The sequence below is a fragment of the Lepidochelys kempii genome, chromosome 4, assembly GCF_965140285.1.
Source record: "Lepidochelys kempii isolate rLepKem1 chromosome 4, rLepKem1.hap1, whole genome shotgun sequence".
NCBI lineage: Eukaryota > Metazoa > Chordata > Testudines > Cheloniidae > Lepidochelys > Lepidochelys kempii.
Window position 1 is genome coordinate 44,069,956 of NC_136383.1, and position 18,725 is coordinate 44,088,680.

General features: G+C 39.6%; 1 protein-coding gene across 2 annotated transcripts in view; it reads left to right on the top strand.

The window, feature by feature from the left end:
- C4H4orf33 (chromosome 4 C4orf33 homolog) overlaps window positions 1–18,725 on the top strand; it is a 30,350-nt gene that overhangs the window by 10,468 nt on the left and 1,157 nt on the right. The window contains exons 6-9 of one of the 2 annotated variants that reach the window (XM_078852479.1): window positions 1,125–1,185; window positions 1,429–1,480; window positions 1,611–1,810; window positions 3,889–4,007. In XM_078852479.1, the coding sequence (XP_078708605.1) occupies window positions 1,125–1,185; window positions 1,429–1,480; window positions 1,611–1,810; window positions 3,889–3,985 (410 nt within the window). In that variant the 3' untranslated portion in view covers window positions 3,986–4,007. Of the gene's footprint in view, window positions 1–1,124; window positions 1,186–1,428; window positions 1,481–1,610; window positions 1,811–3,888; window positions 10,357–18,725 lie in introns of those variants that run through there. The other variant, XM_073341119.2, reaches the window with a different exon arrangement.

Below are 18,725 nucleotides of genomic sequence, written 5' to 3' on the forward strand. Positions count from 1 at the left end.
GATCTACCAAAAAGTTAACACCCATCACCCACAAAATTCATTACATTTAAAAAGTCAAGATTAATGCAGAATACAACCAAAATAATTTAATAACCAGATAGTAAATTGTATTTATTCCTTTCTATAGCCGAAATCAATAACTTCTATTTCTTGTTCTGAAAAAGTACATCGTGGTGAGAGTGCACTATACTTTGTTCTGACATTGCAATAAATGACCTCAAGATTCATATTTAACGTTCTTTGCTAATTTGAAAGTGGTGCGGTATTCAGGCCATGAGACTCTCCCTTATCATACACTTTCCCATCAACTTCTCCTGAAGGGTGATACAACAAGGGCAGCTTGCTTCCAAGTATGCCTGCTGCCTTAGAACACTACTTCTATCTCCAGAGTCAGTCATCCTCCAGAAAAGCTAATGGCTTTTACAGTCCAAACATTTTATTCCTTGGCTGTTTGTATCCTCCTCCCAGGATTCCTGCTTCAGCTGGTCTTAATGATAGGCCTCTGCGTGCAGCTTAATCTTTGTGTGCGTGCATGTGTACACCTGTGGGTTTTTTCTTTCTTGTCTTTTATTTTATGTTCAAGCCAGTAGATTGGAAATTCAAAGTGCCAGGTTCCTGCACTTAGGTGCTTTACTTATGATGTCCACTGTGAGTGCAATTGACTACAATCACTAAGTCCTAACCAATTTCACTCACAGCAGGCATCACAAGTGAAGTGCTTCTGAGCTGTTGCTACTTTTGTCCCATTGACCGTTAACATCAGTTAGCAGAACTATCTTTTTCCCCTTGACTCCAGCTTGAGACCCAGTAGTTAGATAGAACAAAGCAAAATCAAAATAACCTCTTTATTGCTGCTTTTTCTTAATAAAGCTCCTTCTGGTGACCTTTTTTTTTTTTTTTAATCAGCTAAGCATTGCCGTTCTAAATGATGATTGTGGCATATTGCTCAGAATAGCTTACAAACTGCTGATGGCATAGGTACAATAAGTGGAATTCTAGAACATTGTAGGTTACGTTTCTGCATAAAAAGATATTTAGTGAGAAGTTCAGAGGCGGAACAGAATAAATAATTACCATATTATATTGATGGCGTGTATGGGGTTTTTTTTTTTGTTTGTTTTCAGTTGTTGAAGCATTTTTCTTGAGTGAGACAACTAAGCGGTACTTGGAAGTTGAACTCTGTCCGTAAGTACGGTGCTTTTCTATTTTTAAAATGTGTCACCTTACATTTTCAATGCCATTATATTAGCATTTCTAATGTTCACTCAGACACACACAATTGTGGAGGTGTGGTAGGGAATAGAACAGTTGTGGTAGCTACTTCAGCCCTGAGATGTAATGGGAAGTCATACATATATGTGAATATAGGAATATACTAATAGTTTACTTCAGCTGAATAACGTTGTTGCTCTATTTTAATATGGTCAGCCATGGACAACATTTATTGCTGTTGCTTTCTGGCAGAAGAAGAGTATGGAAAGTAAGTGATAAAACGCTTTCCATAAAAGTGTGGAAAATTAACATCCTTTCTTAGTATCTAGTTGATCTTTATCTTTCAAGCAAATAGGAAACAACTGCCTTTCTTTTGCTTTTTTATTGCTCTAACATAGCAAGAACTTGCTTTAACATATGAAGTGTCCAGAACAGAGACCAAATGGGAAGGCAGAGCTCATCTTCCTTGGAGATATTTTCCACCATGCACTGACAAGTTTAATGCATTTGCAATTCATGGGTCAGAAGCAAAGAGAACTTATGAAGCACTTTACCCTGTGCCTCAGCATGAAATACAGAAAGGACAGAAACCTGATTTGTAAGTAGAAAATTACCTCATCTGCATCACAATATATAATAGGAGTATTGGAGAAATTTTTGTAAAATGGAGTTAATTTAGTTATAAAATTAAGACTACCATCCTAGTGCTTTAATTATGCTGCTAAGCACCAGTTCCGCAAGCACTCCTGTGTGTAAAGAGTTCTGTGGCAAATAGCTGTAATTAGAGGTTGATTTTTACTGCTATCCCTTAAGTGCATAGCAAATTATACTTTCAACACCAGTGGCATCTATTTCATCACAGTTCTCAACAAGATCAATAATTTGATTGTCCCACATTTTCCTGCCTAGAGCACCCTTTGAAATGCCAACCAGTAATAATCTTACTATATGCATCTCCAGTGGACCTGCTTTGTTTCTTCTTTACTTTTCATGACAGCCCTGGCCCAGTTTCTCGTTTTGGAACTGATTGCAGTAAAGGGGGACTGACTAAATCAGTTGAAAGAGATTGTAATATTAAAAAAACAGACATCATCAACAGAAAAAGAGACAAGCATGACCTCACCCAGATTCCATTTTGGGCCTATTTATTGCCCTGACCATGAAGTGAAGTCAGACAACGATGAACTGGGTTATAATACTAATTGCTACTTCTGTGCAATAAGGCTTCTGGTATTTGTGGTGTTTAAAAAGAATGCCTTATCTTTTGCAGCAAACAAGGGAGTGCCAGAAGGATTTTGTGGGGGAAGGAAAGAATTTATGGAATATCTAACAATATTTGTGTGAATTCTCCCCAAACCTTTGTATGGGGGAGCATTCAGCATATAAATAGATTTATTCCAATTTCAGTTTTGCTTTGTAATTCGTCTTTACTATTGGTTTTTGACTCGTCAGGGTTAAATCAAGTGAAGAAAGATCAAAGGTTATTTGAAAAGAGGGGGGAAAAATCCTTCCCTTTAACAGTTATGTGATACTAGCATAGTGTGAGCTGTATTACATGATTTACTAGCTGGTACTTATGACTACAGCATATGTAATGGAAAGAAGACATCTAGTATTCTAATGCTCCAGTAGAGTAGCCCAAAGGGATGCACCAAGGAAGGCTTTTTACAGGGTTTTAATCAGGATTTTATGCATAGCTTTAATTTCATTCTTGTGTAAATGGGAAAGGGAGATTTCAATCCCTATGTACCCATCCCTTTTATACCAGCCTAATTTTCCTTCCCTCTGTGCTTTTTTCTGCCTTTGATGTCCTCTTCCTCTTTTCCTTTTCCTCCCAAATGCCTTATTCATGTTTACTAACCCTCTCCAATCATTTCTCCTACCCCACCATGGCTCTAAAAGTAAATTAATAATAATAATAATTAATAAAGTAATGGAAATAAGCAGTGTTTCCATCATTTTCATTGTTGCCTATTTGGGGAGGGGGAAGGAGGGAGAAACTTGGTTAAGTACCGTCTTTGGGCTAGATCTTGAGCTTTAAGTAACATCACTGGTGGATTCTGGACATAGAGCCAGCATAACAGGCAAGGAGAGGGTCATTCCAGGGACAGCGGTGATCCTCCAATAGTCAGGGTCCTACATCAGATTCCCTCTCTACTGCTAACATGGAAGATGTGGCTGGAGGCAAGGGGTGAAGTGCGTCTCCCTTTTTACCAGACTGATTTACCAAGTGCAGTTTCAGCCTCCATTAGCAGCCAGTGTCCATTAGATTAGCCATCAGGGAGCTTTAACTTAAGTTTGGAAACTGGCCCAGTGCACAGCAGCCCAAAGAGTGCAGGAATTTAAAGGTGAGCTTAATGCAAGCTAACTTTACACCCAATATGTGCTGTGTGCTGCTTGGCTGTAGCTATGGATTTGGACCCATATTTTCAATGCAAGATTTGTTGAAGTCTTCTTACATAGCTCTACAATATTCCTAATTTATTAGATCTAGTTCTCACAAAACAGAGTATGGAAAATAAAGAGAACACTGGTTATGTCACTGTCCAAGAACTCAGGAAAATAAATATTAAATTATTTTTACAGATATGCAACCATTTTTATTCTTAACTTCTGAGTGTAAAGAAACAAATCTCATACCCTGAGTAATTTTCCCCTTCCCCATTTTATTTACAGCCATCGTTTGGAATTTTTCAAACCACTTAACCTGAAGGTGTTAATGGGAGAAGATTGGAAACAGCCTGAATCAGATCTGTGGATGTCAATTGATTAGATAAACGGATTTAAAAAATTAGGTATTTGATATGATTCAGCGTGGATGAAGCTGTAAGAAGCAACCTCTTCAGCTAAACTATGATAAGAGTTTTAGTATGCATTTATAAATGTCATAAAAAATGAGTGTTTGAAGGCCTTTTTAAGCACCAAAAAAAGTCAATCTTTTAAAAAGTAAGTTGTCCACAGCAGTTACATCTAAAAATCATGGGTCAATGGTTGAGGCTCCTTTTGTATTACCTCATCAAGACACAGATGTGGAACTCGCCTGTTCATGTAAGATGGTGGTGAGCCCATTTAAGTCATCCAGTTCATGCCCTTGGGCCTGCTACTGCAGGGAAAAAGATACTCTGACTAGAGTTGTACATTCAAGTTATAGTTAGTCAGGTTACAGTTCTTGGAAAAATCCAGTGTTTGAGCTGGGATATTCAGGTTATACAGTATAATCTGCATGTTGCTTCCTTACATTGAGCGATCTCCAAATATTTAGAGAGATTTTCACTGCTACATGGTTTTCATAACTTTTGCCATTGTGATTCTTGTTACCACTGGTAATTAAGTGATAAATCTGTCCTATTAACTGAATCTTGAGCTTTTTCATAGTATTTATGTAACATTGCACTCAGCTACATTACCTGACTTGTATGTTATGGAATGCTGATTCTACAATGGGGTTTGTTATATTGTATTTAACAACAATTTTTACATAACAGCGTTGCACAATTAATAAGGTAACCAAAATAGAATAATTGTTCTTTCCTCAGTGTCTTGTTTTGGGGGATGTATATAATTCCTTTATATATACCTTTTTTTTTTTTTTTTAAAAGAGTGTAGGTTCTTTGGGATATGACCCATGTTCTCTTGTGTTTGTACAGTACCTAGCACATGGTGGAGTTCCACCAGTAACAAGTAATAAATAACTGAACATATACTATGCATATGGAGGCAGTATGGTCCAGTGGATAGGGCACCAGACTGGGAGTCAGGAAACTTAAGTTTTAATATCCACTGTGACATACAGCCTACTTCCTGACATCCAGTGCTGCTATGCCTCAGGCCACGTCTACACTTAAAAATTAGATCGACATAGCTACATTGCTCAGGGCTGTGAAAAATTTCACACTCTGTGCAAAGTAGTTAGCTGCATCTTCTGTGGGGGTTAGGCTGATCTAAGTTGACAGAAGAATTCTTGCATCTCGGAGAGGTGGATTACCTATCATCACCTATTATCAATGGAAACCCCTCCTCTGTCAATATAGCAAGTATCTACGCTACAATGCTACAGCGGCAAAACTGCCGCATCATAACTGCCACAGTACCCATGCTAGTATAAATGTGGCCTCAGTTTCCCTTTAGCAGATTGGGGTCTTCCCCATGTTTGTAGGGTGAGTTGGGAGCATTGGCCCTCCAACCAAAGTCTTCTGGGGCAAACCAAAAGCTCCAGTAAACAATGAAGTGTGCTAGCCCCCTTCTGGCCTCAGTAATCCTTTTCCAGCTCTCTCTCAATAGTCCTTTTCTTCTGGCACGAAAGTCAGTTTGCTCCCTGTACATAAGAATGGCCATACTAGGTCAGACCAAAGGTCCATAGAATCATAGTACTGGAAGGGACCTTCAGAGTTCATCTAGTCCAGTCCCCTGGCCTCATGGCAGGACTATATATTACCTAGACCATTCCTGACAGGTGTTTATCTAACCTGCTCTTATAAATCTCCAATGATGGAGATTCCCCAACCTCCGTAGGCAATTTATTCCAGTGCTTACCTGGTCTTATCCATCTAGCCCAGTATCCTGTCTTCCGACAGTGGCCAAAACCAGGTGCTCCAGAGGGAATGAACAGAACAGGTGATCATCAAGTTGTGGTGATTGAGGTACGGGGGAGCCTGAGACCTCCCTTTCCAATCTGGGCTCCAAACCTGTGAAGTTATTGTTCTACTTCACTTTTTGCCTGTCTTCTTTCAACACAACTTCCTAGCCAATTCTCAGGCCTCTTCAGCTGAGCTCCTTGCAGGGTTCCATTGCTGCTCCCTCTCTGACTCTGCCATTATCCTAGCCCATGACTGTGCAGCTGGCCCTTGGCAGAACTTCACAGATTTTAAGGACAAAAAGGAACGTTATGATTATCTACTCTGACATATTCTGTATCGTGGCCACAGCACAGGCCATAGAACCTCGTTAAGTACTTTTTGCACCAAAGCCATAACTTCTGTTTAACTTCTAGCATATCTTTCTCTAAAATGAGTCTTTAAATAATGACTTCAAATGTCAGAGAATCCACCAAAGTAAGTTCTTCCAAGGGTTAATTACTCTCACTTAAAAAATATTTCTAAACTAAATTTGTCTAGCTTCAATTTCCAGCCATTGGACCTTGTTATGGCTTTTTCTGCTAGATTAAAGAGCCATCTATTAAAGGAAATCTATTCCTGTGTTTCAGTCACATGTTCTGTGGAGTCCCAGTCCTATGACCAGGGAGGAAATTAGACTAGACTGGTGACAGCCAGGGCTGACCTCTTCTCTTCTTAAACAGCCTGCTGACCATATAACACCAGCTATGCCAGTGATTTACATGACTTTGGGCAAGTCACTTAATGTTCCTCTGCCACATTTTCCCCATCTGTAAAATAGGATTAACAGTGTTTATCCATCTTTCTAAAGTGGTTAGAGATAGATGGATGAACATTCTTGCACTGTGTCTGTGGTACCTGAACACAATATGGATATGTCAACACTGCAGCTGGGAGCAAGCTTCCCAGTGCAGGCAGACAGACTGATGCTAGTAAGGCTTTTGCTGGTGTGCTAAAAATAGCAGCATGGTTATTGCTGCTCAGGCAGCAACTTGGGCTCTCTAGCCCATCCAGTCCCTTGGGGCCAAGCTTGGGTTGCTAGCCCGAGCCTCTGCCAGAGCTACGACATCCACTCTGTTGTTCTTAGCATGCTAGCTCAAGTCTGTCTACCTGGTCTCGGAGGCTCACTCCCAGCTATAGTGTAGAAATACATTTCCTGTTGCCATCTGTGGAAGGATTGGAGAATTTTGGTGTTCACAGTTGTGTTTAACTGTGCAGTGTGCCTTTAAAACTGGCTCTACTGCATGTATCATGTTCTGAAGAAGAAGAAGGGAAAAGTTTTTCATACACTGCTGTTCACTGCCTTTTGCTTATTAACAGGCATAAATCAATTTATTTGCCTAAATAGTGTCTTAACAATTCATTTTTCCTTACATTCATGCCACACCGTCTGCATCTATTAAAAAATTGTGAAAAGTGAAAGCTGAGTTTTGCTAATACTAAGGAAATGGTACATATTAAAATATCATTTTCTCACCATGTGTTTAAAATTCAAATACTCTGGTTTAGTAAACTCTGTGGACTCTGCTCAGATTATTAAAACCATACCTGCTTTTGGGGTAGGAAGAGGTGCATGCCTTGTCTAGGGGCTTATAGCCTTGTGGAGGGTAGGAGCATGCATATTTCTTTGAGATACATGTGGGAAGGACCACACTCGCCGTACACTGTTCAGAATAGTCCTCCTGCTGCAACCCATTGTGTATGCAGGGGAAGGAGTATGGCCATGCCCCATTCCTAAATCTATCCTCTGTGTTGTTTCAGTCAAGCTTCCCCTTCCATAAGAGGCCTCATTCTGGCTGCTCTGTCTCACTGTCAAGGTTCTGCCTAGCCTCCTTCACTTTTAGTATCTGAGGGCCAGATTTTTAAAGGTATTTAGGCTCCTATCTGCATTTTTGGGGACCTGAGATTTTTAATAATATGGCCCTCAGTGCCTCCTAGGAGGTACTTGCTGATTTTGCAAGAACGCTACAGGGATATGGGTATCCTTATCCCACACAATGCACCCATGCTGCAGAGGGGATGATTTGACTCTCTTATACATTCCTCTTAACATTTTTTTAGTGGCTAACTCTGCTTTGTTATGAGGGGGGAAATACTTCTCATTTCTTCCTAACCATATGAAGAAAATGTTTTCAAAGTGATATAGGGTTAGTTTTATTCCTCAGTATTTTGATGTGTACACAATATTTACTTTAGGCTCCCTTTCCATTAGTAGATTTATATATTCCAAAGCGAGAAGGGACCATTGTGATCATCTAGTCTGACCTTCTGTATAACACAGGCCATAGAACTTCTTCCCAAAAATAATTCCTCGAGTATATCTTTTAGGAAAACATCCAATTTTGATTTCAGAAATGTCAGTGATGGAGAGAATCTACCACAACACTTGATAAATTGTTCCAGTGGTAAATTAGTTTAAAAGTTATGCCTTATTTCCAGTCTGAATTTGTCTAGATTCAACTTCTAGCCATTGGATCATTTCATACTTTTCTCTGCTAGATTGAAGAGCCCATTATTAAATATCTGTTCCCCATGTAGGTACTTAAACTGTAATCAAGATTATAAACTGTAATGAGTTGCTGTGCTGGCATACCCATTCTCCATTCAATTATATGCTCTCTAACCAATACGGGCAGTTTAGCTTTTCTGAGCTCCATTCTTATGCAAATAGATGACTGCATTCTTAGTGTCACCAATTCTTTCTGCTCTCTTAATTAGACTTATAGATTTCTTGCTATAAAGTGCCATTTGTTGAAAATAGTAAGTATTGTATATATAGTTTTTAGGCTTCTTTTTACACCTGCAGTGCATACACATCCCCCTGAAAATTACCCTGTAGTCTTGAGAATATTGATCAATCCAATAAATACTAGTTTAAAAAAATACAAGAGTTCTGCTATCCCTCAAAGCTGTCTTATTTAATGAAATATAGTCATGGGCAAAAGGAATAATTTTCTTTTAACATTTCAGTATTTCATATATGCACTGTGTGATGTTTGTGAAACATTTAATTTTGCCATTTAAAGTAAAGCATTTTGAGTGTAAAGGGAAGGCTGTATTTAGAGCTTGTATCAAACAGATTTTCTTTTCTCATACTCAGCTGATTATCCTATATGTAAAGGAACAATAAGTCCAGTGATATTTACTCAGGTGGTTTTCAGCCTATTTTCCCCATCAGACTTCAAATTCTGTCCTTGGATGCGTCTGTGGGATTCTTATTGACTATATCTGAGAGAAGCAGATGAGTTACTTTCACCCTAAATAAAATTATTCTTTTGTTGCAATAGGTTATTACATTAGCTGTTTATTAAAATACATATTATTATATAGATCATATACACCATATATACTGTATGGAGAATATCTGCATGATAAGTTGCAGAGCTAGGTGATACAGACTTTATAGCTTTGAAAACTTTTCCTGTGCTCTGTCTACTAATCCGTCTCCTGTGGATTTATTTTAACATTTTAAACTTGGAGGAGCATTTTTAAACTGTTACCGTCTTTTAAAAATCAGCCTGCCTGATCAATATTTCCAATGGGCAATATTCAGTCCATCATCAGTTACAGTCTAATATCTCATGGCCCAGGAGACTGAATTATAGGAGTTTTATTCCTCTGGAAAGGGTATAGTCTCAGTAGGATGCATAGCACTTGATGCTAGCCCTGCAAGGAGTCAAGATAACTGATTTTATAGTCTGACATTTTTTTGTATATGGGAAAAAGTACTTTAGGTAATATTTAGAGGGTGGGGGTTTTTGTTTTTGAAGCCATAACTTTCTTCTCCCTCCTGAGCCCTGTATCGTAGGACTCCTGGTAAATCAAGGTATAAACCTGCTGTCATTGAAGGCCATGCCAAAAGTCTGCCTCCATTGGGCATATAACTGGGTGACTAAAGGAGCCTGGAGAAAGTACCAATAGGTGTTTAAGATGCTCCTGAATATTCCTAATCTAGTTCTTCTGTAACATGTGGCACATGGAGTGTATGTATGGGAGGGAGAAGGCTAATAAAGGTTTTATTAACACTGGTTTAAGTTGACCTGCGTAAGTCATTTGTGGTCTCATAACTTGTGAGTAATACAGCTATCAAAAATGCATGCTTGTGAAAGTGCCCCATTTTCTATTTTCTCTTTTCTCACTTGTGGGCCTGTGATGTATGGAGTAGCTGCAGAATGGAACCCTATGATATTATATGAGTGGGAAATATCAATCCAAATTTCTGTTTGCTAATACCACCAACCATTCTCTCCTCACCATTTTCTTATGAAATGTAACAAGGTATGATTGGAATGAGAAAAAGACTGATTTCTAGTCCTCACAAAAGGTTTTATGCTGTTGTAGTTGCAGAACATCACAATCCCATTCTCTTCAGTCAGAAGATGGATTCATAAAGCCTAAAATCTGTGTAATGTAAATGATCATTCACTGTAATCTGCTCAAAGCCTCATTCAGCCTGAGAAGGAGCTCTGTGAAGCTCAAAGGCTTGTGTCTCTCACCAACAGAAATTGGTCCAATAAAAGATATTACCTCACCCACTTTGTCTCATTCATACAAAATCATTCTTAGCTGTTGGCAACTGCAAAGTTCTGTATTTTTCTTTCTTTACTACTTTTTTGTTTTGTTTTGAAGTTCTGCTGATTCTAAATGAGCTATCAGCCTCTTTAAAATACAGCCTAAGTGTGTGTCTGTCTTCAGCGGAGGGTCCCACAGCTGCACCTCATTTTTCTTTCCAAATTCCAGAAAAGTGTATGTGCGCGCACGCGTGCATAATCAGGAAACTTTCTGGTTCAACAACCCTAGAGACTGAAGTAGCCATAGAAAAACTGGCAATACAAGGATTTGGTCAATGTGTCTGCTCTGGAGGGACCACCTTTTTGGGATGAGAGGGTAATTCAATCTCCAAGCCTATTCAGACTTTCTTGGCTGAAAGTGGAAACAAGAACACCCTATCATGCCCATAGGATGATGGTTTCTGTGATGTCAGATCCAGCCTTTATGAGCCTGCAGAGCCTATGGCTGATGCTGAGCCCTACCATGCCTAAATGTAAAGGTGAATCATAGCTTTCATTTTAAAAAAAGAAAAAAAAAGCTTCTGTCCCTTTTTCTTAGTAAGATAACTTTAAAAGAATAAAGCAATGCCTCTGGAGTACTAGCATTGAAAGTTTGTCCCTGATTTTAAATTTTTCCACAGTCATTCAGGCTGGCTTTTGGACTCCAGAAAAACTATAGTCAGATATTCTTTGATTATTTTTTTTGGCATGGGAAGGTTGTTGGAGGTATTGGTGCTGCCCAGACAACAACGGATGATGCCACAGCCCCCACAAGCTCACCAGAATCTGGCAGCGATTCTGACCTTTGGCTCCAATGAAAGGCAGCTCAATACCAAGGAAGGCTATGTAGTGGCTTAAGGATGTGACTAATTTGAGCTCTGAAGCATTCCCTGAGGTCTTAAGTCAAGTCACATGGACCAAAATTTACCAAGTCAGATGTACTAAATCCAGATGTGCGGCACTTGCAGTTCCCATTAACTTCAGCTTTAGCTGAGAACTTTTGAAAATTCTGCCACTTTTATATTGGCGCCTAAATATAAATGTAGCTCTCTAACTTTATACAATCAAGTTTGATGATTTTGTTCTTAGCCTTCATTTCTGCATCTGTGAAACTGGGATAATACCTACTTCAAAGGGGTCTTGTGATAATTAAGTAGTTAATGTTGGTGCATGTAAGTCCTGAAAACTTACACAAAGCCCTCCAGCTGCTGGGAATCTAGAAACCCTCAGAACCTCAGCTTTCAGACAGTTATCTCTTGCAAATGTTTTTAAGTGCTAACCTGGATCCCGATACAAGTACCCACTCTCCACTTCTTCTGCAGCAAAATCCTGAGAGGGGAGGCACTACACATTTCCATCCCCAAATCACATTACTCTTTCTCTTTCTTTCGAGGTGAGCCATCCAACCATGGAGTGCTTGTCAAAGACTTATTTTATTAAGCCTCTGCACAATTCTCAGGCCAGCTCTTTGCACAAGATTTCTGGAAAGACTTATTTTTTTCATGATCCCAGTCACTTGATGTGGGCCAGGGTTACAAAAATCTATGTGATAGGGTGAGGGTTTGTGTCCACCTCTACAGAGCAATGCAGAAAGGGCCACTGACCTCTGCTCAAGGATCCAGTTACTACACTGGGGCCATGAGCCTGCAAACATTTATGCACAGGCTTAAATTGATACATGTTTAGCTCAACTAAGAGGATGGAATAGGAGCCTGTATGGCTCTCTGTGCCTCCCAGTAACTTCTTTTACCTAGGGAGGCTCCCCAGAGGGCCAGTTACTTTGAGCCACAAAAACCCAGTTTAACTGGATATGCAAGTGAATCAGTTCTAGAGTCTGATAGTTTTAATCGTGCTTGATTTTTGTTCAAAAACAAAACTAAAACCTAGCTCTTTGTTTAAAATAAGGTAATTAGTGCTGTGTATTTTACATTACAGTGCCGGGTATGGTTTTCTTTCCTTTCCTTTCCTAATGATCCGTATTCTCCTGTGAGATGATTGAATTGATAACTAATATGAATAATTAAGAACAATGTTAGTGTTCTTTTTTATGTCACCAATTATGTTTGGTGTATTGTTTTAGTAACAACACCTGTAGTTTATTTTTCAAATAGCAAGTAAGATTTCTTTAAAATATATGTATATTTCATTAAATAGATTGAGATTTATAGAAAAGTACGTCTACAGTATTTCAAGGTCTCTCATACACCAGTATTAGTCTGCGGTAATCCCTGGGAGAACAGAAATCAGGGCATCTGTATCATCTCTAATATACTAAAACCTATACATTTAAGGATCATCTCCAATATGCAACCATGTGCTTCCCTGAGCACGCTAAGTACTCCAAGGGTTTTCAGTACAATATTATTCAATCTTTAGTTAATGAGCAGCATATCTTAACCAGTTTTTTGGTTGCTTGGATGGTTATGTAAGGCAGTTTTCAGTGGCCAAAAAAAAAAAAAGTAACAGACTTAAAGTTGCTTGGTGGTATGTATACCCCTTGCAGGACACTGAGCTGACTAAAACTCAAACTTCTGAAAACCAGGAAATACACTGTTAAGATTGCCCACACAACCTTAATGCTGCCCTCTTTCGGTAATGCCCCAACATGCCCTTACTCTGCCATTCCCACAGTTGCTGAAAAGTACAAGATTTTCATCTCCTTGTTAGGGACACACAGCTGAGCCCAGACTTGGCTCATTGCCCTCAGCTAATGAAGCTGGCACCTGATTAGCTGAAGACTCCAGCAGGCACCTGTAGCAGGCCTGGGACTCTGGCTACTCAATAGTGTTCCAAGTCTACAGCTGTGTTTCTGGTCCTGATTCCTATTCCTGTGCTTGGCTCCCTTCTTGCTCCTAGCCCTCACTCTGGACCCTCCCCTCCCCGTGCCTGCTCCTTGTCCCTGCTTCTGCTCCTGGTTTCCTGCTCCTGGTTCTTTGTCCCTGATTCTGGTACTCTGGCTCCAATACCTGACTCCTGGTTTCTGGCTCTCAGCTTAGTTCCTGGACTTTATATGTTGGCTCCTGACTTGACCATTAGGCCTGGCTCTGTTTCAGACCTTAAGCCTCCTTTCCGCCCTGACCATTAGGCAAAATGTCACCCACACCCTGGTCACTATGGTCCTTTTACAACCTATTCACTTTCACCCACAGATTCCATCTACCACTGTTAAAGGACAAAAGGTTCGGAGAAGGTGGTCAATGCCACCTTTCTCTGTTCCTGTGTGTAACAGGGTGACTTGTCCCCTGGGCTGCTAGAGAGACTGGGGCTAAACTAACTCCGATTACAGGATGAACCCCATGGAGATTAATATAACCTCAATCAATAGCTCAGAGATTTGTGAACCACTCCATTTATCACAGATGTTCCCACCCTCCTCTTGAGTGGAGCCTGTAATATACATGGAGTATGACTGTTCTGAGCTCCCCACACGAAAGGACAGGACTTCCTAAGATCCCTGGCTTACGTTGGGGACAGTGAGGGCACCTCAGACATTCATCAAAGGGCAAGCTCCCTCCCAGTCTGACTTACGTAAGCGGGGTCCAACCTGTGTAGATAGGCACAGGCCCCTCAGATTGTGGCACACATATTAGAGCATTGAGAGTGGTTCAGCCAGCCCTCAGGGCAAGGTCCACCCCCATATCCCAGCCAGGGCCAATGGGGGGGGGGGGGGAGAAGGAGGGTTATTTGGGCTGGGCCTCAAGCTCAAAGGGGGCCTCAAATTTAGACAACTGTTAATTTTTTGGCATTTGATAAATTTTGCAACTTGTTTTTATGCACATCCTTATTGGACCAAAATGTGACACACTCTCTCGGCTTAGAGCTGCAAACTTAAACAAATAAGAGATGTGATTTGGTAAAAGGCATAATTTTTTTGTTAACTGATATAGATTTGGTCATATTAAAGAGTTAAAAATGTTCATAAATATTAATAAAAATATATCAGTTCTTATGGCACAAGATTAGACCGTGATGAACGTGTTAGCTCAGATCAGCTGATTATATAAACAAACCACTACGAGTGGCTGGTGCTGGATCGAGTGCATGTTGAAAGGTAGAGAATTATTACATTTTAGTGTCTTTATAGTTTTACGTTTAGTTGACTAAGGAATTATTTATGTGTGAGAATTCCTCATTATTATCTTCATGTGGTAGCTAAAAGAGGTGACTGGTTGATTGGTTGAGCCCTAGGTTGGTAGCTTGGCCATCATCATAGGCTTTCGTAGTCTATAGGCCCAGATTCAAGGTGAACAATTGTGAGGACAGTCTTGTACAGTGAGTTTTCTGAGGACACATGTTTGAAATTTTTGGACGTTATCCTACTGTCTGTATCCATGTCTGTGCTTACTATATATATGTCATCCCTTTGTCTTCAGCTCAGCCAATTATATTATACCTTGCATGTTTGAGTTTTTGATTCAGTGATAAGTATAATAACCTGTCTGACAGTTTCATTTTGTGTTTTTAATTAGTATTCGTTTTAAGTCTTTTCAGCATTTGTGTACATGTTTACAGGAGAAGATTTCAAGTGTAGATTAGCTACTTATTTACAGCAGAATATTTCAAGTGTGGATAGGATGGAGCATCAATAAAGGTTGGAGGAAATTGAAAGACTGAATACCATCACATGAGAGTTCAACATCACACAAAGAAAATGATGTTGCATGGAAATCAGCCAGTAGGGCAGCATTAGCTGAAACTTCAGTTGAGAATTTACTCTTGACTGAACTCTCTACAGAAACTAATAACTGGAAAAAACTTCTTGAGTGCATCCTGAATGTCATTCGTTTTCTTTCTGAGCGGAGATTGGCTTTCTTTGGTTCCAGTCAGCATATTGGTGACTGTGCAAATGGAAACTTTCTAGGCATAGTTGAACTCCTCAACAAATATGACCCACTTTTATCAGAGCATGTTCAACTTGTTCAAGAATCGCAAGACAGTCAAAGGCGCATGCAAGTCCATTATCTCTCCACACACATACAAAACCAGTTTATTGAGCTATGTGGGTCATTCATACAAACAGCAATTCTTGATGAGATTCGAAATACGAATCATTTGACAATCATTCTTGATGCCGCTCCAGATTGTTCTCACAAGGAACTATGGCTATTTGATATGTTAAGATTGTAGACAGCTCAAAATTTTTAATTGAAGAAAGGTTTATTTTGTTTGATAATTTCACAAGAAAAACTGGAAAAGAAATTGCTGCTTGAGTACTAGCAATTCTAGAAGGTTTTAAGTTAGATTTTCAAGTGTGCATTGGTCAAACCTATGACAATGTATCTAATATGTCTGGGAAGTACAAAGGTGTACAAACAGTTCTGCTTGAGCATAATTCAAACTGTATTTTCTCCAGCTGTGGAAACCACACACTAAACCTGGTAGGTGTTGACTGTGCTGAATCATGCAAGGAGGAAATTACTTACTTTGGAACTGTTCAGCAAATGTACAGTCTCTTCAGTAGCAGTCCACAAAGGTGGGAAATTCTGAAGCAGTATCTTCCTGTTTCACTGCATGGGATGTCCAAACTAGATCCGTTGCACAGATTGATAGTGTTCAACCAGTTGCACAGCATTTGAATTCAATGAGAAAGGCTTGAAATGATCTTTAATCTCTCAATCTCACTGCACAGGCTTGAACTGAACTTCAGTTTATTCAGAAGCACATGTCCAAATTTGAATGCATTCTGATGATCTCTTTGTGGATGAAGCTACTTACAATGATCCACCAAACTAGTCTGGTAATTGAAGCATGCAATGCTACAATTGATGTTGAGAGGGATAACATTGAAAGTGTTATCAATGACATTCAACAAATTCATAAACAATGGGATGCGATCCTGGCTGAGTCCAGATTAGTAGCACAGAATATTGGCATTTCATCTGAGTTCTCCACCAATTGCAATTTACCTACTGAATCCGATGCCGAGCAGCATTATTGGGTCAATGTCTTCCTTGTCATCATTGACTCTATTCAATCAGGTCAATTTGTACCCTTTTTGGGTTTCTGTGGCAGTTCAACAGACTGAGTAGTGAAGATCTACTTTCTGCAGCTGAACAATTTCAGCAACAGTACGACAAAGAAATCTCAAAAGATCTCAGTGACGAGGTCATCTTTCTAAAACAAATATATTCCACAAACTTTAAATTGGATTGCAAGCCAAATGGGATTGCTTCAAGAAATACTTGAAATTGGGCTCTCTGGGGTGCTTCCTAATATCACAATTGCATTGTGTATTTTTGTCAGTTTGCCTGCATCAGTGGTTTCAGGTGAACTCCTCCTTCAACTTGTTGAAGCAGGTAAAGAATTATCACCATTCAACTATGGGACAAGAGCGTTTGAATGGGCTTGCCATGCTTAATATCAAGTGTGACATTGCACGAAAGCTAGATTTTTCCTCAATAATTAGTGCATTTGCACAGAAGAAAGCTAGAAAAGCATTTGTTAAATAAAAAAAATTCAAATTATGTCTCTTTTTTTTGGTGCCTTACTTTGTTTTCATGTTTCGTAATTTTTTATTTTTATTATGGCTAGGGGCCTCAAAAGCTGGAAGTGGCCCAGGCCTCTCCAGACCTCTGAGAGGGCCTGATCCTTGCTCATATGAGGGGTTAGGGAGAGGGGTTCAGAACCCCCTAGAGGAGCAAGAACTCCCCAGGTCTGGTCATACACCTGGGAAGGGAGAATGTGAAGCTAACAGATGTGTCTGCCCATAGGTCTCTTTTCCCAGTGTTCCACCCTCCACTCCCCTAATCCCTGTGTCTCCCTCACCTGAGCCCCCAACCTCTGTCCTCCCCCCTACACCCATCTCCTTGCTGGAACCCCAAACTTCTGTCCCCCTATTCCCTCACTGCTCTGCCCCCCTAATACCTCTCCCATCCCAGGAGGCATACACATGTCTAATTTTCCCCAAAAAAACTTTGAAGACATTCCCCACAAAATAAAATTGCCACCTGTCAGTTACAAATTGTGGTAACCTCCAGCCACTCAGTCCAAAACTCCATTTGTCTTAGGTGGGGGGTTGTTATTAATTTATCCTTAGTTGTGTTAATTGAATGGTGAGTTCACAGCCATCAAATCTCAATGAAGTCTGTGTACCCCTCACTTTAACAGTACAAGCAGCTGAAGGAAACTGGGTTTTTCAGGGGCCTGTAACTCCGCAACTCTTTGGTCAAAGGACCCCCAGATTTAGATCACTAATGTCACTCCATACAGCACACCAAATTTCAAAGCAATCCAAGTAACTATTTGGATTTTAGATCACTTACAAGAATCAAGTTTTAAAGCATATAAAATAGCAGGAATGGAAACTCTTTAAACTTTTTACTGTATTGGAACGTGCACATTGTACAATGTTCTGAATGTGGGTCCCCCAAAGATTTAGTAGGTACTGTGCACTACCTTGGGTAAAACTCAATAGATGTTGGTCAGAATAGTCTCAATCACATCAATAGTTTGATTTCTAGCTCTGTGCAGAAAAAAAAAACCCTAGAAACTTTTTAAAAAATGACTATTTTTGAGGAGTGGTTTTATCTTTGCAACCTGTAGCCCAAATGTCCTTAAATTTGGCTCACTAACCCGACCCTGCACTCTCCTAAAGTACATCAAATTTCAAAGGAATCTGACAAAGCATGTTGATTTCAGAGGACTTAGAAAGGTTGACCTTAAACAGAAGTTGTGATGCAACCTTAACGGTAGTGGTGCTGCTGTGCCACTATAACTTACAATGAGTGGAGTTAAATTAATAATGTTGGACTGCATATTTTATGCTATTACCACTGTGATTAAGGAAATTGTTCAAAGTATCAAAATGAATTACCGCTCGTAACATACTAGTACAGAATGCTAATCTGTAATCATAGTCAATTATTAAAAGATTGCCAAGGACGGTAAACGTTATTAATCACCATTTAAATAGCAGAAATCAGAAATGTCCAGCGGTTACTCAGCGGTGATAGCAGGAGCTGGAGTATAAATGTGGTAAATTTTGTTCTGGTTTAATCTTTTAAAAAATGAAGGCTCTGTGTATTTTAGCTGTTATTGCAGCATGCATAGCTGGTCCTGCCCATCACTTCCTTCTAAGCAGGTATCAGACACTTTCCTACTGTTTCTAATTACAATTGGAAAAATAGCTCATTTAATTTTTATCTATGAATTGGTTTTAATTGCTATTACTATTTTTATTATAAAGTAAATCTAAAAATTCAATTACATTAATTTAAATGGAACTAATGGATGCATATTGTGTAATGCAGAAGCCGTTCCCTACACACAGAGGGACAAGTATGTGGCTTCTGGAGAGCCAGTAATAGGTCCTCAGCTTCAGAGGAGTTAATGCATCAGGTAGGAGGAAATA